The sequence below is a fragment of the Tenrec ecaudatus genome, chromosome 3 (assembly GCF_050624435.1).
Source record: "Tenrec ecaudatus isolate mTenEca1 chromosome 3, mTenEca1.hap1, whole genome shotgun sequence".
NCBI lineage: Eukaryota > Metazoa > Chordata > Mammalia > Afrosoricida > Tenrecidae > Tenrec > Tenrec ecaudatus.
The window spans coordinates 135420102-135437551 of record NC_134532.1 but is presented as its reverse complement, the minus strand read 5'-3'; the positions used below and the strand labels follow the sequence as shown (position 1 = coordinate 135437551).

Below are 17450 nucleotides of genomic sequence, written 5' to 3'. Positions count from 1 at the left end.
GTTTGTAATATATCCAACCAAATGACTGTTGTCTAATTGGCCTACCTCTAAAACAGCGGTTCTCAACATGTGGGTTGCGACCTCTTTGGGGGTCAAACGACCCTTTCACAGGAGTCTCCAGATTCATAACAGTAGCAAAAGTACAGTTATGAAATAGCAATGAAAATAAAGTTATGGTTGGGGGTCACCACAACATGAGGAACTGTATTAAAAAGTCCTGTCATTAGGAAAGTTGAGAATCAGTGCTCTAAAGGAATGGGAACCGACACCAACAGTGAAAAGATGGTTAAAGACAAATCACAAATAAAGCCGATGCTCCTCAGATAAAAGTCAAAAATGTTGCAAGTGAGGACACCAATCAAGAAAGCAATATGGAAAATCTTAAAGAACAGTTTTACTGTTTTTATTTGGTATTATTGAATATATTTAATATTTTAAAGCTCTTATAACGTAGTTTTGTGTGCCTCTTTTATTGTTCTTATTTAAGTACTAACTGCATGAAATAATAAACTACCTTTCAGAGGATCTTTTTTTAAATACATAAAACCATCATCAGGGCAGCAAACCAGTTGGTGAATTATTTGACTACCACCACTGGCCAGCATCAGCTCAATGGCAGCAGTTTATACTGACAAAGAGAAAATAACAAATAGGGGTGAGGAATGTGGACGCCTTCTCCACCGTGAGTGGGAATGCAAAACAGGCAACTGCTCCTCATAAAACTTAAACCAGAACTATCATGTGACCCAGCAAGTCCACTGCTTGGTGTACAACCACCCAGCTCAACTCAGAAACAGAGACTCGGCGATTCCCTTGTCTATCAGCATTCATTGCAGCACTATTCGCAATCGAGAAATGGTAGAAACAACCTAAATGCCAATCAACAGACAAGGGAGTAACAAGATGTGGTACACACATACAATGGAACAGTACCCAACGAATAGGAGAAATAAAGGCTTGACATGCTACAATATGGCTGAAGCTGGAAGACATCATGTGGAGAGGAATAAGTCAATTCCTAAAGAAAAAATATCACATAACCTCTCAGTAAAGGGAGAAAGGTCCTCTCTGGCTACACAGGAAAAAGAATCCAGATCCAGTTCAAGGTCGAGAGCCACAAGGCAGAGGTCAGTCATGCCCTCACCCTTCAGCCTTCTGTCTCCCTGTCCTGACACCAACTGTTCTGCCCACAGCACTCGACTTCTCTGCTACATTCCACAATCCATTCCAATGGTCATGCAGAACTCACAGAAAATACAATTGTGAGGGTTCATTAGGAAAATGAACAGGCAACCCCAGGTCAGGAACAGTAAAGAGTAAGGATATACTGTATATACTCGTGTTTAAGCCGAGTTTTTCAGCACAAAAAATATGCTGAAAAACTGGGTTTCGACTTATACATGGGTCAGTGGTGCCCCAGCGAGGTGTAACATCTCGCTGCCCGGGATGAGCTCCCATTATCTAGTCTGTGATTGCCGTTTCTCCGTGTTCATTCAAAGCCTCGCTGACACTGCAGGGCTTTGAATGTTTGTTTACTCACATCTAACCAATCAGAGCCGTCCTATGATGTGTATCTTTGAATAAGCCTTTTAAAGACCGCGTGAGAAGGATGTGGCATGAATGAAATCTCATGAAGCCTGACATAGAGTTAATTGCAAAGTGGGCTCGAGATGCATGGGAAGACATTCCAGAAGACAGAACTATAGTCTTAGTAATGCTGTGGATGGCAGTGAAGACTGCGCTTTGCATGAAAATGACAGCAGTGATGGTGATGACGGCGATCTCAGTAAGGACAGCGTCTATGATGACCTCACACCAGCTGAAGCTCTGCACTGGGATACGGATGATGTTGAGGAATCCAGTTTTGAAGGATTTTAACTTTTTACATTTCAGCTTGGTTGCTGATTGAGCCCAGGGAATAGTACTTCTAAGGTATCATTGTTGATACCTTAGTGTTTTGTTGAACCTATTTTCCACTTACTGTGCTGATTTACTGATGTTAAATGACTTGTTGTTCTTTTATTTATGTTTTCTATTTAAAATAAATATTTAAATACATTACCCCAATGATGTCTCAGTTTTTAGTAATTTTATTTTCATTTGTTTTGATTATTGAAACTCACCAATAGCTTCTGCATTTCCCACCTTAGGCATATACCCGAGTGAATCAGTTTTTCTGGTTTCCCAGGTAATAATTAGGTACCTTGGCTTATACTCAGGTTGGCTTATATTCGAGTATATACGGTAGTCCTTGGTCCACAGCTGCACCTCTCTTCTGCCCTCAGCGGCTCAGCAACGGGGTTCCCTCCTCTGGTCTCCATCGGCCGGGAAGTCTGCCTGCTGCTCTGCCGCACAGTCTTGGACTCTGTGCTGCTCCTCTGTCCTGTCTTATTATCTCCCTGCCATGGCCTCTGGTCTTGGCATGGCATGATATCTGCTGTTTCCACCACTTCAGACAGGGATTTACATGCCGTCCTGGTGGTGCTTCTTCCTTGATGGTCCTGGGAATTTTCTTTCTCTTTTCTTTGAGGTAGCCCTCTTCTATGGAGGCATGGTCTTTGTCTTTCAGCGGATCGTGTTGTTATTTTTGTCGGTTCAACCCAGAGCGACCTTATGCATAGCAGAATGAAACACTGCCTGGTCCTGCACCATCCTCACAGTTGGTATTTTTGCTTGAGCCCGTTGTTGCAGCCACTGTGTCAATCCATCTTCTAGAGGACCTTCCTTTCTTTTGCTGCCCTTCTTCTACTTTACCAAACATAATGTCGTTCTCCAAGGCCTGATCTCTCCTGACAACATGTCCAAAGCATGTAAGACAAAGTCTTTCCATCCTTGCCTCTACGGAGCACTCTGGCTGTACTTCTTCCAAGACCGATCAGTTTGTCCTTCTGGCAGTCCATGGTACTTTCAATATTCTTCTCTAGCACTACATTCAAATGTATCGATTTTTCTTTAGTCTTCTTTAGTCAATGTCTAACTTTCACATGCATATAAGGCAATTGAAGATACCATGGCTTGGGTCAGGCATATTTTAGGTCTCAAAGCAACACCCTTGCTTTCCAATATTCTTAGGAGGTGCTGTGCAGCAGATTTGCCTAATGCAACGAGGCTTTTTGATCTTTTGACTGCTGCTTCCTTGAGCACTGATGGTGGATCAAGGCCAAGTCCTTGCAAAGACATAAGAGACCAATTATTTTGTGTAGGATAGCAGCATAGGATAGTATGCAGAGGCTTAACAGTACCATTTAGCAAGTAGGTGCCACAGGCATACAGACCCAGGTCCACTTGGTGGCAAAGCCTCCACCACTATTCTCCATGCACCTTTGAGCTTAAACACTTAGAAAACAGTTAAAGAACTTGTGCAAGAGAATGTGTGGATGTGTAGGAATTGTCTGCCACCATTGTTTGGATATTAGTGTTGAGTCCAAGTGGCACTCTTTGTTAGACATTGGCCTGCTAACCTTAAGGCTAGAGGTTCAAATCGACCATGTGCTTTCTGGAAGGACGGGGAAACTGTCCGCTCCCATAAGGAAGTACAGTCCCCGAAACCCTCTATGAGGTCCCCATAAGTCGGACAGGACTGAATGGCAGTGGTTTTAGGGTTGATGAAAGCATCTACAATATTGTAGCCACTGTTTGTCTGTCAGGGTGCAGTACTGTGGTGGCTTCTGTGTGGCTGTGATGCCGGAAGCTGTCTCTAGTATGTCAGCTACCATCAGAGTCAGCATGACCCAGGGCAGGTTGCAGTGGCGTTTCCAAGCTGAGAAGAGACTACACACAGGAATAGACTGTCCACCCTGCCCAGTGAAAACGCAATAAATAGCAGCAGGACATTACCAGAGATAGTGCCAGAAGAGGAGCCCCTTAGGTCAAAAGGTTCTCAAGACATATACAATTCTCTTCAGAAGCAACTTAACTATGGAAATGTATGATATATGAATTTTATATCAAGAAATTATGAAGAAAGGAAGAAACCAAAGTTGACCAATGGTTACCAAAGGCATAGGAGGAAGAGTTTTTGCTTGCGGACATTGAGCGAAGGGTGTTTGGAATAATCTGGAAAGAGGAGATCAATGATGGCTGCCCAACATGAAGTGTATGGTCAACAGCACTGGATCATACATGGAGAAGTCACTGAATCAGAGAGTATTTTGTTGTGTGTATTTCACTGGATCATACATGGAGAAGTCGCTGAATCGGAGAGAATTTTAATTTTTTTTTAAATTATTATTTTTTTAAACAATTTATTAGGGGCTCATACAACTCTTATCACAGTCCATACATATACATACATCAATTGTATAAAGCACATCTATACATTCTTTGCCCTAATCATTTTTTTCTCCTCTTTTCTTTTTTTACATTTTATTAGGGACTCATACAACTCTTATCACAATCCATACATATACATACATCAATTGTATAAAGCACATCCATACATTCCCTGCCCCAATCATTGTCAAAGCATTTGCTCTCCACTTAAACCCTTTGCATCAGGTCCTCTTTTTTTTTCCCCTTCCCTCCCTTCTCCCCCCTCCCTCATGTGCCCTTGATAATTTATACATCATTATTTTGTCATATCTTGCCCTATCCGGAGTCTCCCCTCCCCCCCTTCTCTGTTGTCCCTCTCCCAGGGAAGAGGTCACATGTGGATCCTTGTAATCAGTTCCCCCTTTCCAACCCACTCACCCTCCACTCTCCCAGCATCGCCCCTCACACCCTTGGTCCTGAAGGTATCATCCACCCTGGATTCCCTGTACCTCCAGCCCTCATATGTACCAGTGTACAGCCTCTGCCCTATCCAGCCCTGCAAGGTAGAATTCGGATCATGGTAGTTGGGAGGAGGAAGCATCCAGGATCTGGGGGAAAGCTGTGTTCTTCATCGGTACTACCTCGCACCCTAATTAACTCATCTCCTCTCCTAAACCCCTCTATGAGGGAATCTCCATTGGCCGACACTTGGGCCTTGGGTCTCCACTCTGCACTTCCCCCTTCATTTAATATGGTATATATATATATATACATATATATATCCATATATATACATATACACATACATACATACACACATATATCTTTTTTTTTTGCATGATGCCTTATACCTGGTCCCTTGGCACCTCGTGATCGCACTGGCCAGTGTGCTTCTTCCATGTGGGCTTTTTTGCTACTGAGCTAGATGGCCGCTTGTTCACCTTCAAGCCTTTAAGACCCCAGACACTATCTCTTTTGATAGCTGGGCACCATCCGCTTTCTTCACCACATTTGCTTATGCACCCATTTGTCTTCAGCGATCCTATCATGGATGTGTGCAGTCAATGATATGATTTTTTTGTTCTTTGATGCCTGGTAACTGATCCCTTCGGGACCACTCGATCACACAGGCTGGTGTGTTCTTCCATGTGGACTTTGTTGCTTCTGAGCTAGATGGCCACTTGTTTATCTTTGAATCGGAGAGTATTTTGTTGTGTGTATTTCACTGATCATACATGGAGAAGTCGCTGAATCGGAGAGTATTTTGTTGTGTGTATTTCACTGGATCATACATGGAGAAGTCGCTGATTCGGAGAGTATTTTGTTGCGTGTATTTCACTGGATCATACATGGAGAAGTCGCTGAATCGGAGAGTATTTTGTTGTGTGTATTTTTATAACAATTGCAAAGAAGAATGCCACAACACGTACAGAAAAAAATAAAACGAGTATAACAAAGAAGAAACGTCTCTAAAATCGACTGTGGCAATGATTGTACAGCTCTGGAATTATATGATATGTGGATGAAATGCCAGTAAAACTGTTAAAAAGAACCAAAACACTAACTCACTGCCATCATGTCGATACTGACTGGTTGTGCAACTTGAAAAAGGTGAGCAATGTCACTACATTTTACATGTAGAAACTTACAGTGGTAAATTCTTTGCTGTATAAAGAAGTCCTGGCAGTGTAGTGGTTGTGCAATGGGCTGCTAAATGCAAGGTCAGCAGCTCGAATCCATCAGCTATTCAGTGGGACAAAGATGAGGCTTTCTGCTCTTGTAAAGAGTCACAGTATTGGAAACCCATAAGAACAGTTCTACTCCATTCTACAGGGTTGCTATGGGTTGGTATTGCCTTGATGGCAGTGAGTTAAGAGTAGTACTTGGTTTGACTGTGTATATTCTCAATAATAAAATTAAAAATTCTAAAAAGCTTTTCCAAATGAATGAGCAGCCACTGATTATGTTATAGAGTAGCTTTTATAATCATATAAAGTATTCATATACCACAGACTACCAAAGTATGTACAAATCTGTCTTGGACAAAGTGCAGCCTTAGAAGCAACAAAGGCGAAGACCCAGAAATAAAAACATCAGCATACAGGCAACTGATCTTTGATAAGGGCCCAAAAATATTAAATGGGAAGCAGATGCCATCTTCAATTAGTGGTGCTGGAAAAAATGGATATCTACCTGCAGAAAAATGAAGCAAGACCCTTACCTCACTCCATGCACAAGAAAAAACTCAAGATGGATGACAGATCTTGAGATAAAACCCCAAACAATTAGGGCCATTAATGAGGGAATTGGGACAAACCTGAGAACCTTGGCACAGGGAATACATAGACTATCAGAAATAGGGAAGGATACAAATACAGAGGAGTCACAAATAGACAAGTGGGATATACTGAAGATAAGTCACCTGTGCACATTGAAAGAATTCACGAAGAGAGTAATAAGAGAGTCCACCGACTGGGAAAACATCTTTAGTAATGAGACATCAGACAAAGGCCTTATTACTAAAATTAACAATACTTTGCAAGCTTACAATAAGAGAAAAACTAATTACCCACTGAGGAGGTGGGCAAAGGACCTGAACAGAAATTTCACAGAATCTGAAATCTGAATGGCCAATGAACATATGAGAAAATGTTCCCTATCATTAGCAATAAGAGAAATGCAAATCAAAACAACTATGAGATACCACCTAACACCCTCAAAGATAGCCCAATTCAAAAAATCAGAAAGCAACATGTATTGGAGGGGCTGTGGTGAGATAGGAACTCTCATCCACTTCTGGTGGACCTGTAGGTATGTACAGTCACTGTGGAAATCGATTTGGTGATTTCTCAAACAGATGGAAATAGAGTTACCATATGACCCAGAATCCCTCTACTGGGCATATACCCAGAAGAGGCAAGAAACAAACCAAGGCCAGACATCTGTGCTCCAATGTTCATTGCGGCACAGTTCACAATCACAAGGAGTTGGAAACAACCCAAATTTCCATCAATAGGTGAATGGATTAAAACACTGTGTTACATACATACAATGGAGTGCTATGCATTGCTAAACAGCAGTGATGAACGCATGAAGGATATCAACACAAGGGAAGAATTGGAGGAAATTATGCTAAGTGAAGTAAGCCAAGCACAAAAAGACAAGTACAACATCTGTCCGCTGAGGTAAGTTTATATATATATATAAGAGAGAACAGAAAGGTAAGTGCAAAAGGGGCACAGGGAAAAAGCTACTGTATACAAACACTCAAGGGGTGAGGTCCAGGTAGTATGGCAGGGGCCAAACCAAATCCAGGGATACATATGGTAGCCAACTACAAAGGAGGTGGAGGGAGGAAAGGGGAAAGAAAGAAAAAAAGATGTGTGATGGGGGAATAGGGCACTGACCCAACCAAGGGGAGGGTATTGTTTGTGTCTCACAGGGAAAGAGGGACCAGATATAAAGCCAGTGGCAGATGAATGCAGTGTGCCGGCAAAGAGTGAGGAGCCCGTGGAGAGACTTGAGGGCTCAGCCCCATACCAGCTACGTGGACAACTGCCCCTCACCCCAGAATAATTTACTTGAGAGGACGGCACTGAAGCTGCAGCTAGGGGAGAGGGGCATGTCCGATCAGAGCAAATGGGAGCAAATGAAGGGGGAGGAAGAGAGAGTTGCGTACATCCTGGCCCATCAGGCCTGGAGGACGATATGCCCGCTCTGAACAGCCAATGGACTGAGTGGAAAATATGGCTGACCCCACTATGAGACACACCATACCTTGATGGCCCAGGGCCCTAATGGGACAACACTGGAGACTCAGTGTTGGGACTGGCCCAGACTCACCCTCTGACACCGAGACAAACCACTAAAAGTATGCGGCAGAGCAACTGTGGGAGCAGAGCAGGGAGCCCCCAAGGGAGTACAAAGGACAGAATCTGGGGCCAAAGCATGGTACCCCATTGGACCTGACTGAAGGACATGCCTAGAGATAAAAAAAATCAGACCTTGATCTATTTACAGGTTTTTCTTTCTTTTAAATTTTTTTCTTTTAATTAATTTATTCTTCTATGGGTAGTTGGTTTCCTCTTTTGTTGTCATCGTTGTGTCCTCACACATCGCCTATCTTGCTATGGCTTGATTTTTGGTGCATATTATTATCTCTACAGATCTATCTAGATAAGACAGACTGGATGAATAGTCTAGAGGAGAAAACAACGGGACCAATGGTTCCAGGGAGACATGGGAGAGGGTGAGGAGGGGGTAAGGAGGTGGTGCTGACCAACCCAGGACAGGAGAGCAACAAATGATCTGAAATCAGTGGCAAGGAGGGTGTGAGAGACATGGTAGGGATTCAGCAAGAGTAAGGTAACTGAGAGAAATTACTGAAATCCAAATGAAGGCTGAGCATGATAGTGGGAAAAGAGAAAAATAGAAGGAAATAGAGGAAAGAACTAGGTGACAAAGGGTATTTATAGAGGTCTAAATACTGGAATGTACATATGTAAATATATTTATATAAGAGTGTGGGGAAACAAATCTATGTACATATATTTATAGGCTTAGTATTAAGGCAGCAGATGGACATTGGGCCTCCACTCAAGCACTTACTCAATGCAAGAACACATTGTTCTATTAAATTGGCCATTCCAGGATGCACACCTTCCCCACATGACCACTGAAGAAAAAATGTGTGCATAAGCAAATGTGGTGAAGAGAGCTGATGGTGCCCGGCTATCAAAAGATATAGCATCTGGGGTCTTAAAGGCTTGAAGATAAACAAGCGGCCATCTAGCTTAGAAACGACAAAGCCCACATGGAAGAAGCACACCAGTCTGTCTGACCACGAGGTGTAGAAGGGACCAGTTATCAGACATCAAAGAACTAAAAATCATATCAGTGGGTGCCCACCTTCCTGATACAATCACAGAAGACAAACATGTGCATAAGCAAACATGGTGAAGAAAGCTAATGGTGCCCAGCTATCAAAAGATACAGTGTCTGGGGTCTTAAAGGCTTTAAGATAAACAACTGGGCATCTAGTTCAGAAGCAACAAAGCCCACATGGAAGAAACATGGATGGATGGATGGATGGATTATGATAAGAATTGTATGAGCCCCCAATAAAATGATCTAAAAAGCAAAAAAAAAAGAAGAAGAAGAAGAAGCAATAGAGGCCATACTTTGTCTCCTGTTCTTTGGACTCATGATCAAAAGGGATCAGTCACTGGAAACAACATCATTCTTGGTAAAGTAGAAGGACAGTGATGAGAAAAAGAGGAAGACCCCCCCAGTGGGATTAACTGACACAGTGGCTACAATGATGGGCTGAAACCCAACAATGGATTAAAACATAACGATTGTGAAGATTCGGCAGTGTTTCCTTCTGTTGGATACAGGCTTGGCAAGAGTCAGTCTGAACAACTCATAAGAATCTTTGTCTTGGGATCCATCTTGTGACATAACTTAGTTAGATACTCTGTCATTATCCCATGTAATCAATCTCCTCCTCCTCCTCACTGGCATCAAGTCAATTCCAACTCACGGTAACTCCACAGGGCAGAATAGATCTCTCCCTGTGGGTTTCTAATTCTGTAAATCTTTAGGGGAGTAGAAAGCCTCATCTTTCTCCCACAGGTAAGCTGGTAGGTTCGAACTTCAGACTGCTGACCTCACTACGAAGGCTTCTTAATAACCAATCTAAGACGTCTACATACGTACTGTAAGCCAATCAGCATATAAGCCCTGCTTCAAGTCAGCCCTTCTTTATTCACTACCAGTCAGAAAATAAGACTGTTATCACCTGGTTTTATTGTCTAGATCTGACAAATAGATGAAATTTTGTTTTGAAGCACGGTGTAGTATGGGTAACAGTCTTCACACTGGGTACTTGTATGTGGCGGTATCTGCATGTGGGCAGACCCACCTGGAGACAATTCCTAAGACCATTGGAAATATGGGTTTTCGGATGGTGTTAGGTGACCCCTGTATAAGCCTTTGAGACCCACAGGATGAGAACCACTGCCTTAGAAAGTCCCTTGAAGACCTGTTGGATTATTTACCCTAACATCTTTGATTCGGTTTTCAGATCCTCATCCTGAGCTCTTCCTTTGTCTTGACTTAATCTCTCTTTTTAAAATCATATTATCCCACAACTAAAGTTTCTACACAGATACTAGTACAAGAGTACTAGAAATTTTAATGTTTTTCTGATTCCTCTCATTTGTTTTTTTCACTTACACATTCACCTTTTCATAATCGCTCACACACATTCCCATAATCTGTTCTCAGCACTTACTACAATAGATCTTGTCTTCATTCACGAAGAGGCCTGCTTAGGTTCAGCACGAGTTAGGGAGTTCCACATAGATTACCTTCAGAAACGGAATAACTAGCCCATAGCACTCCTTCAAGTTTAGTCCAACAACAAAGCAAACGAAGTCACCACTCATTTCCTCATCAATTCATGTTCCTTCTTTGCAGACTTAATGATGGGTTTGAACAACGTCAGTTCTGGACATCCTGAGATTGTTGCACCTTCGGACTATTTCTCCACATGCCATCTTCCCTCATAAATTGGGCGAATCTGAGAAATAGTCTCTGGAGACAATTTGTCTTTGTACATTAGGTGAAAGAAACTTTGCTCTGACCCCTCCCTATCATTCCAGATCGATCCCAAGATATTCTCAAACTCTATTCCACTTTCTTACTTTTCTACCACATACTCACCAGACCAGGTGTTTATTACATCTCTGGTTTCGCCTCCCTGAACTGCCCAAACCCCCCATTAGTCCTTCTCAGCGCAACCTGGATCAGTGGCTCTCAGACTTTGGAATTTAAAATCTGTTTAAAACCAAGAAAATTAGAGTAGGGTGTGTACACTGAGCTGATATTACCAACCTTTTATTTTGCGAAATAAGGACATTGAAGGCTACCAAAGCCGCTAACATAACTACAAACACGAACAATTTTATTTTTAAAATATATCCTGCCAACAAAATGACTGGAAGGCTATCTCAAAATAAACGATAGATGATTTTAATTAAACTGATTTATTGGTGTGTGCCATTGGGCCAATTCTAACTCTTGAGCTAATTAAACTTCACCTGATATGTCCTTCATTTTCTGACTACTTCTCACCTCTGCTACAACTACCGTCATGGTCAGCCACACCACCATCACCTCTCCTGAGTTATGACATCAGTCTCCTAACCATCTCTGTCCTCCTACCCCCACCTCTCGCTCTTTAATAGAAATCTGTTTGAATCTTTCCACGGCATTTTGTTAAAAGCCTAAATTTAACAAGAGCCTCTCTGGCGTGGAGCTCCTATCCCCCGAGATCAATGATCTCGTTAAAAGCATGTGACCTGTGCATTAATTTTTCATTTTTCCAGCAGCTGCATTAAACATTTTAATAGCAGAATGTGGACGAAGGGAGGCAGCACTTGATGTAATATATGAAAATAATAAATAGTAATTTATCAAGGGGTTACGAGGATGGGAGGGGGAGAGGGAAAAAAGAGGAGCTCTTTGATACCAAGTGCTCAAATAGAAAGTAAATGTTTAGAAAATGATGGTGGCAACATATGTACAAATATGCTTGATACAACAGATGTGTGGATTGTTATAAGAGCTTAAGAGCCCCCAATAAAATGATCTTTTAAAAATAGTAATAATAATAAAATGAAGAACTAAAATAAGAATTCCTTTAAAAAATTTTAATGGCATTTTATTTAATACAACATACCTCTAAAAGTGTCATCTTAACATGTAATCAATATAAAATGCACCATATGCTAATGCCTACAATCTCCTAGTGTATTGGACAGGATGGATCTATAGACCATTCTTAAACAGAGGAACCTGCGAGAGCCAAAATTCAATGGGTCTGCTTATTGATCCAGGCCTCCTAAAAACGTTTCCACCTTTCACAGGGTGCAATCTTACTACCTTGCTATCTACTAGTGGAAAATGGCTTCATTTCCCTTCTCTGACAGGTTTCTGACTTACACTTTTTTCTCTCCCTTCCTTCACTCTGGGACTTGTCCCAGGGTTGAGGGTGCCACGCTCTCCACAGAGATAACAGCCAAGCTCATGAAGTCCTCACCTTCTTCTGATGTATGTTCAAGGATCCAAGGGAGCTTTCCCAGTCAACTTGTACAATTTCAATACCTCCTCTACAATGTCAAAGCAAGTCCCTGTTTCCTTTTATGTTCTAATCTTTCCTTATAATGTATTACTATTCAGCAAAGTTACACAGGTTTACAGAGTACCTTATCTGCTTTGCATCCCCACCTCCTAGGGCTGGTGGCGGGATTGACTTTTTTGTTGTTTTGGGCTCGCTGCTGCATCCTCAATTTTCTATCAGAAGAGTATCTGTCAGATAAGATACCCTGAATTATCTGTTGGTTAAATGCATCCAATCCAGATTAGAGAAAAATTTGTACAAACTAGCACTGGGTATTTAGAGACAACCATCTACCAAACTCTTTTACATTTTATCTCAAACAGAAATAATGACTCATACCTCTTACTTGTGCCTACCCTGAGCCAGGCAGTGTACTAATACTTAGGTGCATTTGTGTGTAAACCTCCCAGCTCTGTGAAGTCTGTTACAGTCTGGTACAGTTGTTGTTAGGTCAGTTCTGACTCATAGGAACCACTGGGTTCTACAACACCCTCACAATTATGGCCTTTGAGCCCCTGGAGCTACTGTGCCACATCCATTCATCTGGTTAACCCCTACTTTACCAAGCATGGTGTCCTTTTCCTGATACAACCTCCCAAAGAGTAAAAAACAAACAATAAAAATGAAAAACTAGCAAGCCTAAGTTCTATGTTCAATGATCAATTAACCAAGCTCAGTATGCAATTTCTTTTATTACTAGTAAAAAGTCTGAAGGCACAAGACGCTTTTTTTACCACTAGGAACTCTTTAAAGTTTGCTAGATAAGTGAACTACATCAGACAGGCACTCTTAATTTATCCACTTTGCAGAAAGGAAAGCTGTTGTTGTTGTTTTTGTTTTCTTTTGTTGCTTTGTTTTGCTCTGTCCTGTTTTTGTGCATATGATGATCTCTGCAGGTCTATCTAGAGTAGGCTGGTAAACAATCTGGAAGAGAAATCAACGGGACTGACTATTCTGGGGAGACGTGGGGGAGGCGGGATAAAGGAAATGGGCGTTAATAAACCCAGAGATGAGGGAACAACAAATGATCTAAAATGAATGAGTAGAGGGTGTAAGGGGCCTGGTAGGGCTTGATCAAGGGCAATGTAACCGAGGGGAATTCCTGAAACCCAAATGGAGGCTGAACTTAATAGTGGGACAAGGGGAAAGTAAAAGGAAATACAGGAAAGAACTAGGAGGCAAAGGGCATTTACAGAGGTCGAAATACAAGCATGTACATATGTAAATATATTTATATAGGATGGTAGGGAAATAGATCTTCATACATATATTTATAGGGTTAGTACTAAGATAGCAGATGGACATTGGACCTCTAATCAAGTACTCCCACAATGCAAGAACACTTTGTTCTACTAACCCGGCATTCCATAATGCTCACCTTCCCTGCAGGATCGCTGAACACAAAGCGGGTGCATAAGCAAATGTGGTGAAGAAAATTGATAGTGCCCAGCTATCCAAAGATACAGTGTCTAGGGTCTTAACAGCTTGAAGTTAAACAAGGGGCCATCCAGTTGAGAAACAACAAAGTCCACATGGAAGAAGCACACCAGCCTGTGTGATCACGAGGTTTCAGTGGGATCAGTTATCAGGCAGCATCTTTTAACAATGGTCAGACTTTTTAAGAGGTACAAGCTAAAACAATACTTGCCCTGGTGCTGACAATAGAGGGATCTGTGATTACAGCTTAGAGATAAAAAGTGAGGCTAAATTTGCAATATCAAAGAACAATGGGGGCAGTAAGTGGGTGGTTATCGGTTGTGGTGATCACAAACACGTTAACCAATTGACACCCCCCCCCCCACTTCTGTTAGAGGACAGTAGTAATTTTTTCTCTGTCCTCCACAGAGAATTTCTTGCAAAACGTGGACGTGTGCTCGAATTAAAGGTCCCGGAAAACAAAGCAAAGGGAACCCGATTACCTTATTTATATCCCACAGGACCAGTTTGCTTTTACGTTTGGCAAATTCATAGGCAGTCAGTCTCCCAATTCCATGTCCAGCTCCCGTGATCAGGACGATTTCTCCGGCGACGGATTTCCTCTTTTTGGGAATAAAAAGCTTCACGAAAGATTCCAAGGTGAAGAGGATGAGGAAAGGGAGCAGCAGAAGGCAGTCTAGCACGAGTCTCAGCATTTCGCTGGGTACTCGACCCCTTACAGTTCCCCCGGAATCGCTTGGGGGCTCGCTGGTTTCAAGGACCCAGAGTAAGCGCCAGAGCAGCCGTGAACTCCAGCATCAAAGAGAAACCAACAAGCCCGGACCGCGCCTTCCGCGGGGCTGGGCTTTGTGAGGTCCCCTGCCATTGGCCCGGGCCACCCAGGGACAGCTCGCTGGCTCAGCCAGCTGGGAGGGACAAACTCCAGACCCGCGCACAGCTTCCTCGTTCTCTTCGGCTCAGAGCCAATGATGTTTGGGCAAAGACCATCTTTTCGGTACGTTCTCCCGTTCTCGTGAAAGGATGGTGAGCACTTCCTTGCACACTTAGGTTCCCCAACGTCATCAATTCCCATCTCCCTCAAGAACAGCCACGATTGATTCCCGAGTCCGGAGGCAACTGGCGGTTGCCGACCTCTGGATAGACAATGCAAGGGCGGCTTCCTGGTTGAAGGCTCCCGAGAGACCAGTTGCTGGGTGCTCCCTGCTGAGAAACACTTGTTGTCTGCGTTACACACGATTTCTGGAGGAGACCTAAAGGCAAATCTAGGGGCAGTTCTACAGGGTTCTATAGGCAGTTCTGTAGTCTTGAAACAAACCCACAGGGGCAGTCCTATAGGGTTGCTGTGGGAGAGAAAAAAATTATTTGGAAAGATTGTAAACCATCACCTTTTTGAAATGCCAGTCCTGGAAAGTCCTGCCTGGCCTTTCTTCTCCTTTGAAGGAGGGTTATCTGAACCCCAGCTGGCCTGGACCCCAGATTGCAAATCTACCTCCACGCATCAAATCTAATGATTTGTATCCACTCAAGTCAAATGTAAGACAAACCTACGTCTTCAGTCTCTTGTAGTGGTTCTCAATCTTCCTAATGCCAGACTCCCCCCAAACATAAAGCTATTTTCATTGCCACGTCATACTGTAATTTTGCTACTGTTATGAATCAGGTGACCCCTGTGAAAGGATCATTGGACCCCCAAAGGTGCATGGCCCACATTTTGATAACCACAGCTTTAAGGGATTACCTGTGATCATCACGTTCTCGCCTAATGCTGTTTTCTTTCTCTTCTTTCTTTTAATTAAAAAATGTTTCATTGTAATGGTATTGAGGTTAAGAGTATATTTTGTTTTTATTTCTCCGTACAGTAGCAATTGAATTTGGTCTTGACCCTCCAGGGCTAGAAAAGAAATATGTGTCACGGTGGTCAACTTTTCGAATCAAGAGTCGAAGTTCACAGAATTGGAAATTCATAACAAAGGTGCCACTAAGGGATGCAGGGAATGGGAAGGACGTGGACCTCGTGGGACCCTCTGAGTGTGACCCCACAGTGCCTCTCTAAAAATCTGTGCCATCTTTCAGCTGTAATTTATTCTCTCGTCACAAAAATCTCTGTAGAGTTAGTCATAACCGTAAAAAACATTTTTAGTAAGCCTCGCTTACACATATCAATACACCAAAGAGGCTTAAAACTCGACGCAAACGTACACTCGAACCTTCTAATGAGCTCCGGTCAGAGCTGCCATTGTTATCCAATAATAATGACACATCATTCTCCAACGACAGGGAACACTCCGAACACTTGCGTTCATCCGGCAAGGGCTATTGTCTGTCATTGGACGGTTTAATTTTAAGTTTGCTAGTTACTTCTTCCATGCTATTGCCGTGATAGTCAGTGATGTATGGGCAGTATGATTTGCAAGTTTCATTAGAGCAACTCATATGACAAAAGCTTAGGCATGGTTTGGTAACGGAGGCGGAGAAGGTCTGTGGGGTGCGGCACCACCATGAGTTGCCTCACTGGGTAACACCAGCCCTGATGATGCCACTGTGTCCCAACTAATAGTCATAGTCTCTCCTCGCTCTTCCTCATCAGTCATACAATGGGCTAGAGGCAGGGCCACAAAACATAGATGGCATTTAGAGTTTCCTTAATTCTAAATATTATCTCCAACTTTTTCCTATATCGTTCCTATAAGGAAAAATACAAATGAAAAAGAAGAGATATCTGTCCTTCCCCATCTCCCCCTACCCACCCCACCACACCCCACACACAAACCCAGCATTCACTTTGGAAAATTGCTCATTCTTTCTTGATCTCTTTGAGAGCTCCTTAAATCTGGACTTCACTCTTGAAAAGTAATTATCAAGGAAAGTCTCTTTCCCACCTACTGGTTTTCTGGAAGAACATGAATGTGACTTCAGGCGGCCCATACTGCAAGTAGCAAGTCCATTCTCTGACATTAAGGGCTGGGACAATTACTCATTTTACCTTGAAAACATAAGTGAAATCCACTTTCTGTTTTTTTTTTTCAATCTCTCTAGGGATTAACCCTTTAATTATTCTGGTTCGATGTTTATTTAATCATAAAACTGTTTTCTTTCTTTTCTACTTAGGGGGGAGGGTTTTTGGATTGGAAACCGGTTTTGTTGTAACTGTATTTCCCCAGCAGCCTCCAAATCTAGGTTTACAATAAAGAAATAGTGTCAAAATTTGTAAAGAAAATATGGAGTCTCCTAAATTTCCCCCTCTCCCAAATCCTATATACCTTATTTTATTTTTAAAAGCTTCCTGGACTAGTAGGAAGGAAAATATTTCTAACCTTATTTAATAAATGAATAAATCAGTTAGGTTGACTTTTAAAAGTTTCCACAAATAAAAGAGAAACTGGAGCTAGACACATGCTTAATATTAAACGTAGGTGAATAAGCAACCATCTAGCTCAGAAGCAACAAAGTCCACATGGAAGAAGCACACCAGCCTGTGCAATCACGAGGTGTCGAAGAGATCAGGTATAAGGCACCATCAAAAAAAATCTTATCATAGTGAATAAAGAGGGAAGTGCAGAGTGGAGACCCAAAGCCC

At 42.4% G+C, this 17450-nt stretch overlaps 1 protein-coding gene across 1 annotated transcript in view; it reads right to left on the bottom strand.

The window, feature by feature from the left end:
- Nucleotides 1-14689, bottom strand: part of HSD17B11 (hydroxysteroid 17-beta dehydrogenase 11) — a 57818-nt gene extending 43129 nt beyond the window's left edge. Inside the window, exon 1 of the mRNA XM_075544044.1 lies at nucleotides 14356-14689. Within this exon, the coding sequence (XP_075400159.1) occupies nucleotides 14356-14568 (213 nt within the window). The 5' untranslated portion in view covers nucleotides 14569-14689. The remainder of the gene's footprint in view (nucleotides 1-14355) is intronic.
- Between the last annotated feature and the right edge of the window lie 2761 nt (nucleotides 14690-17450).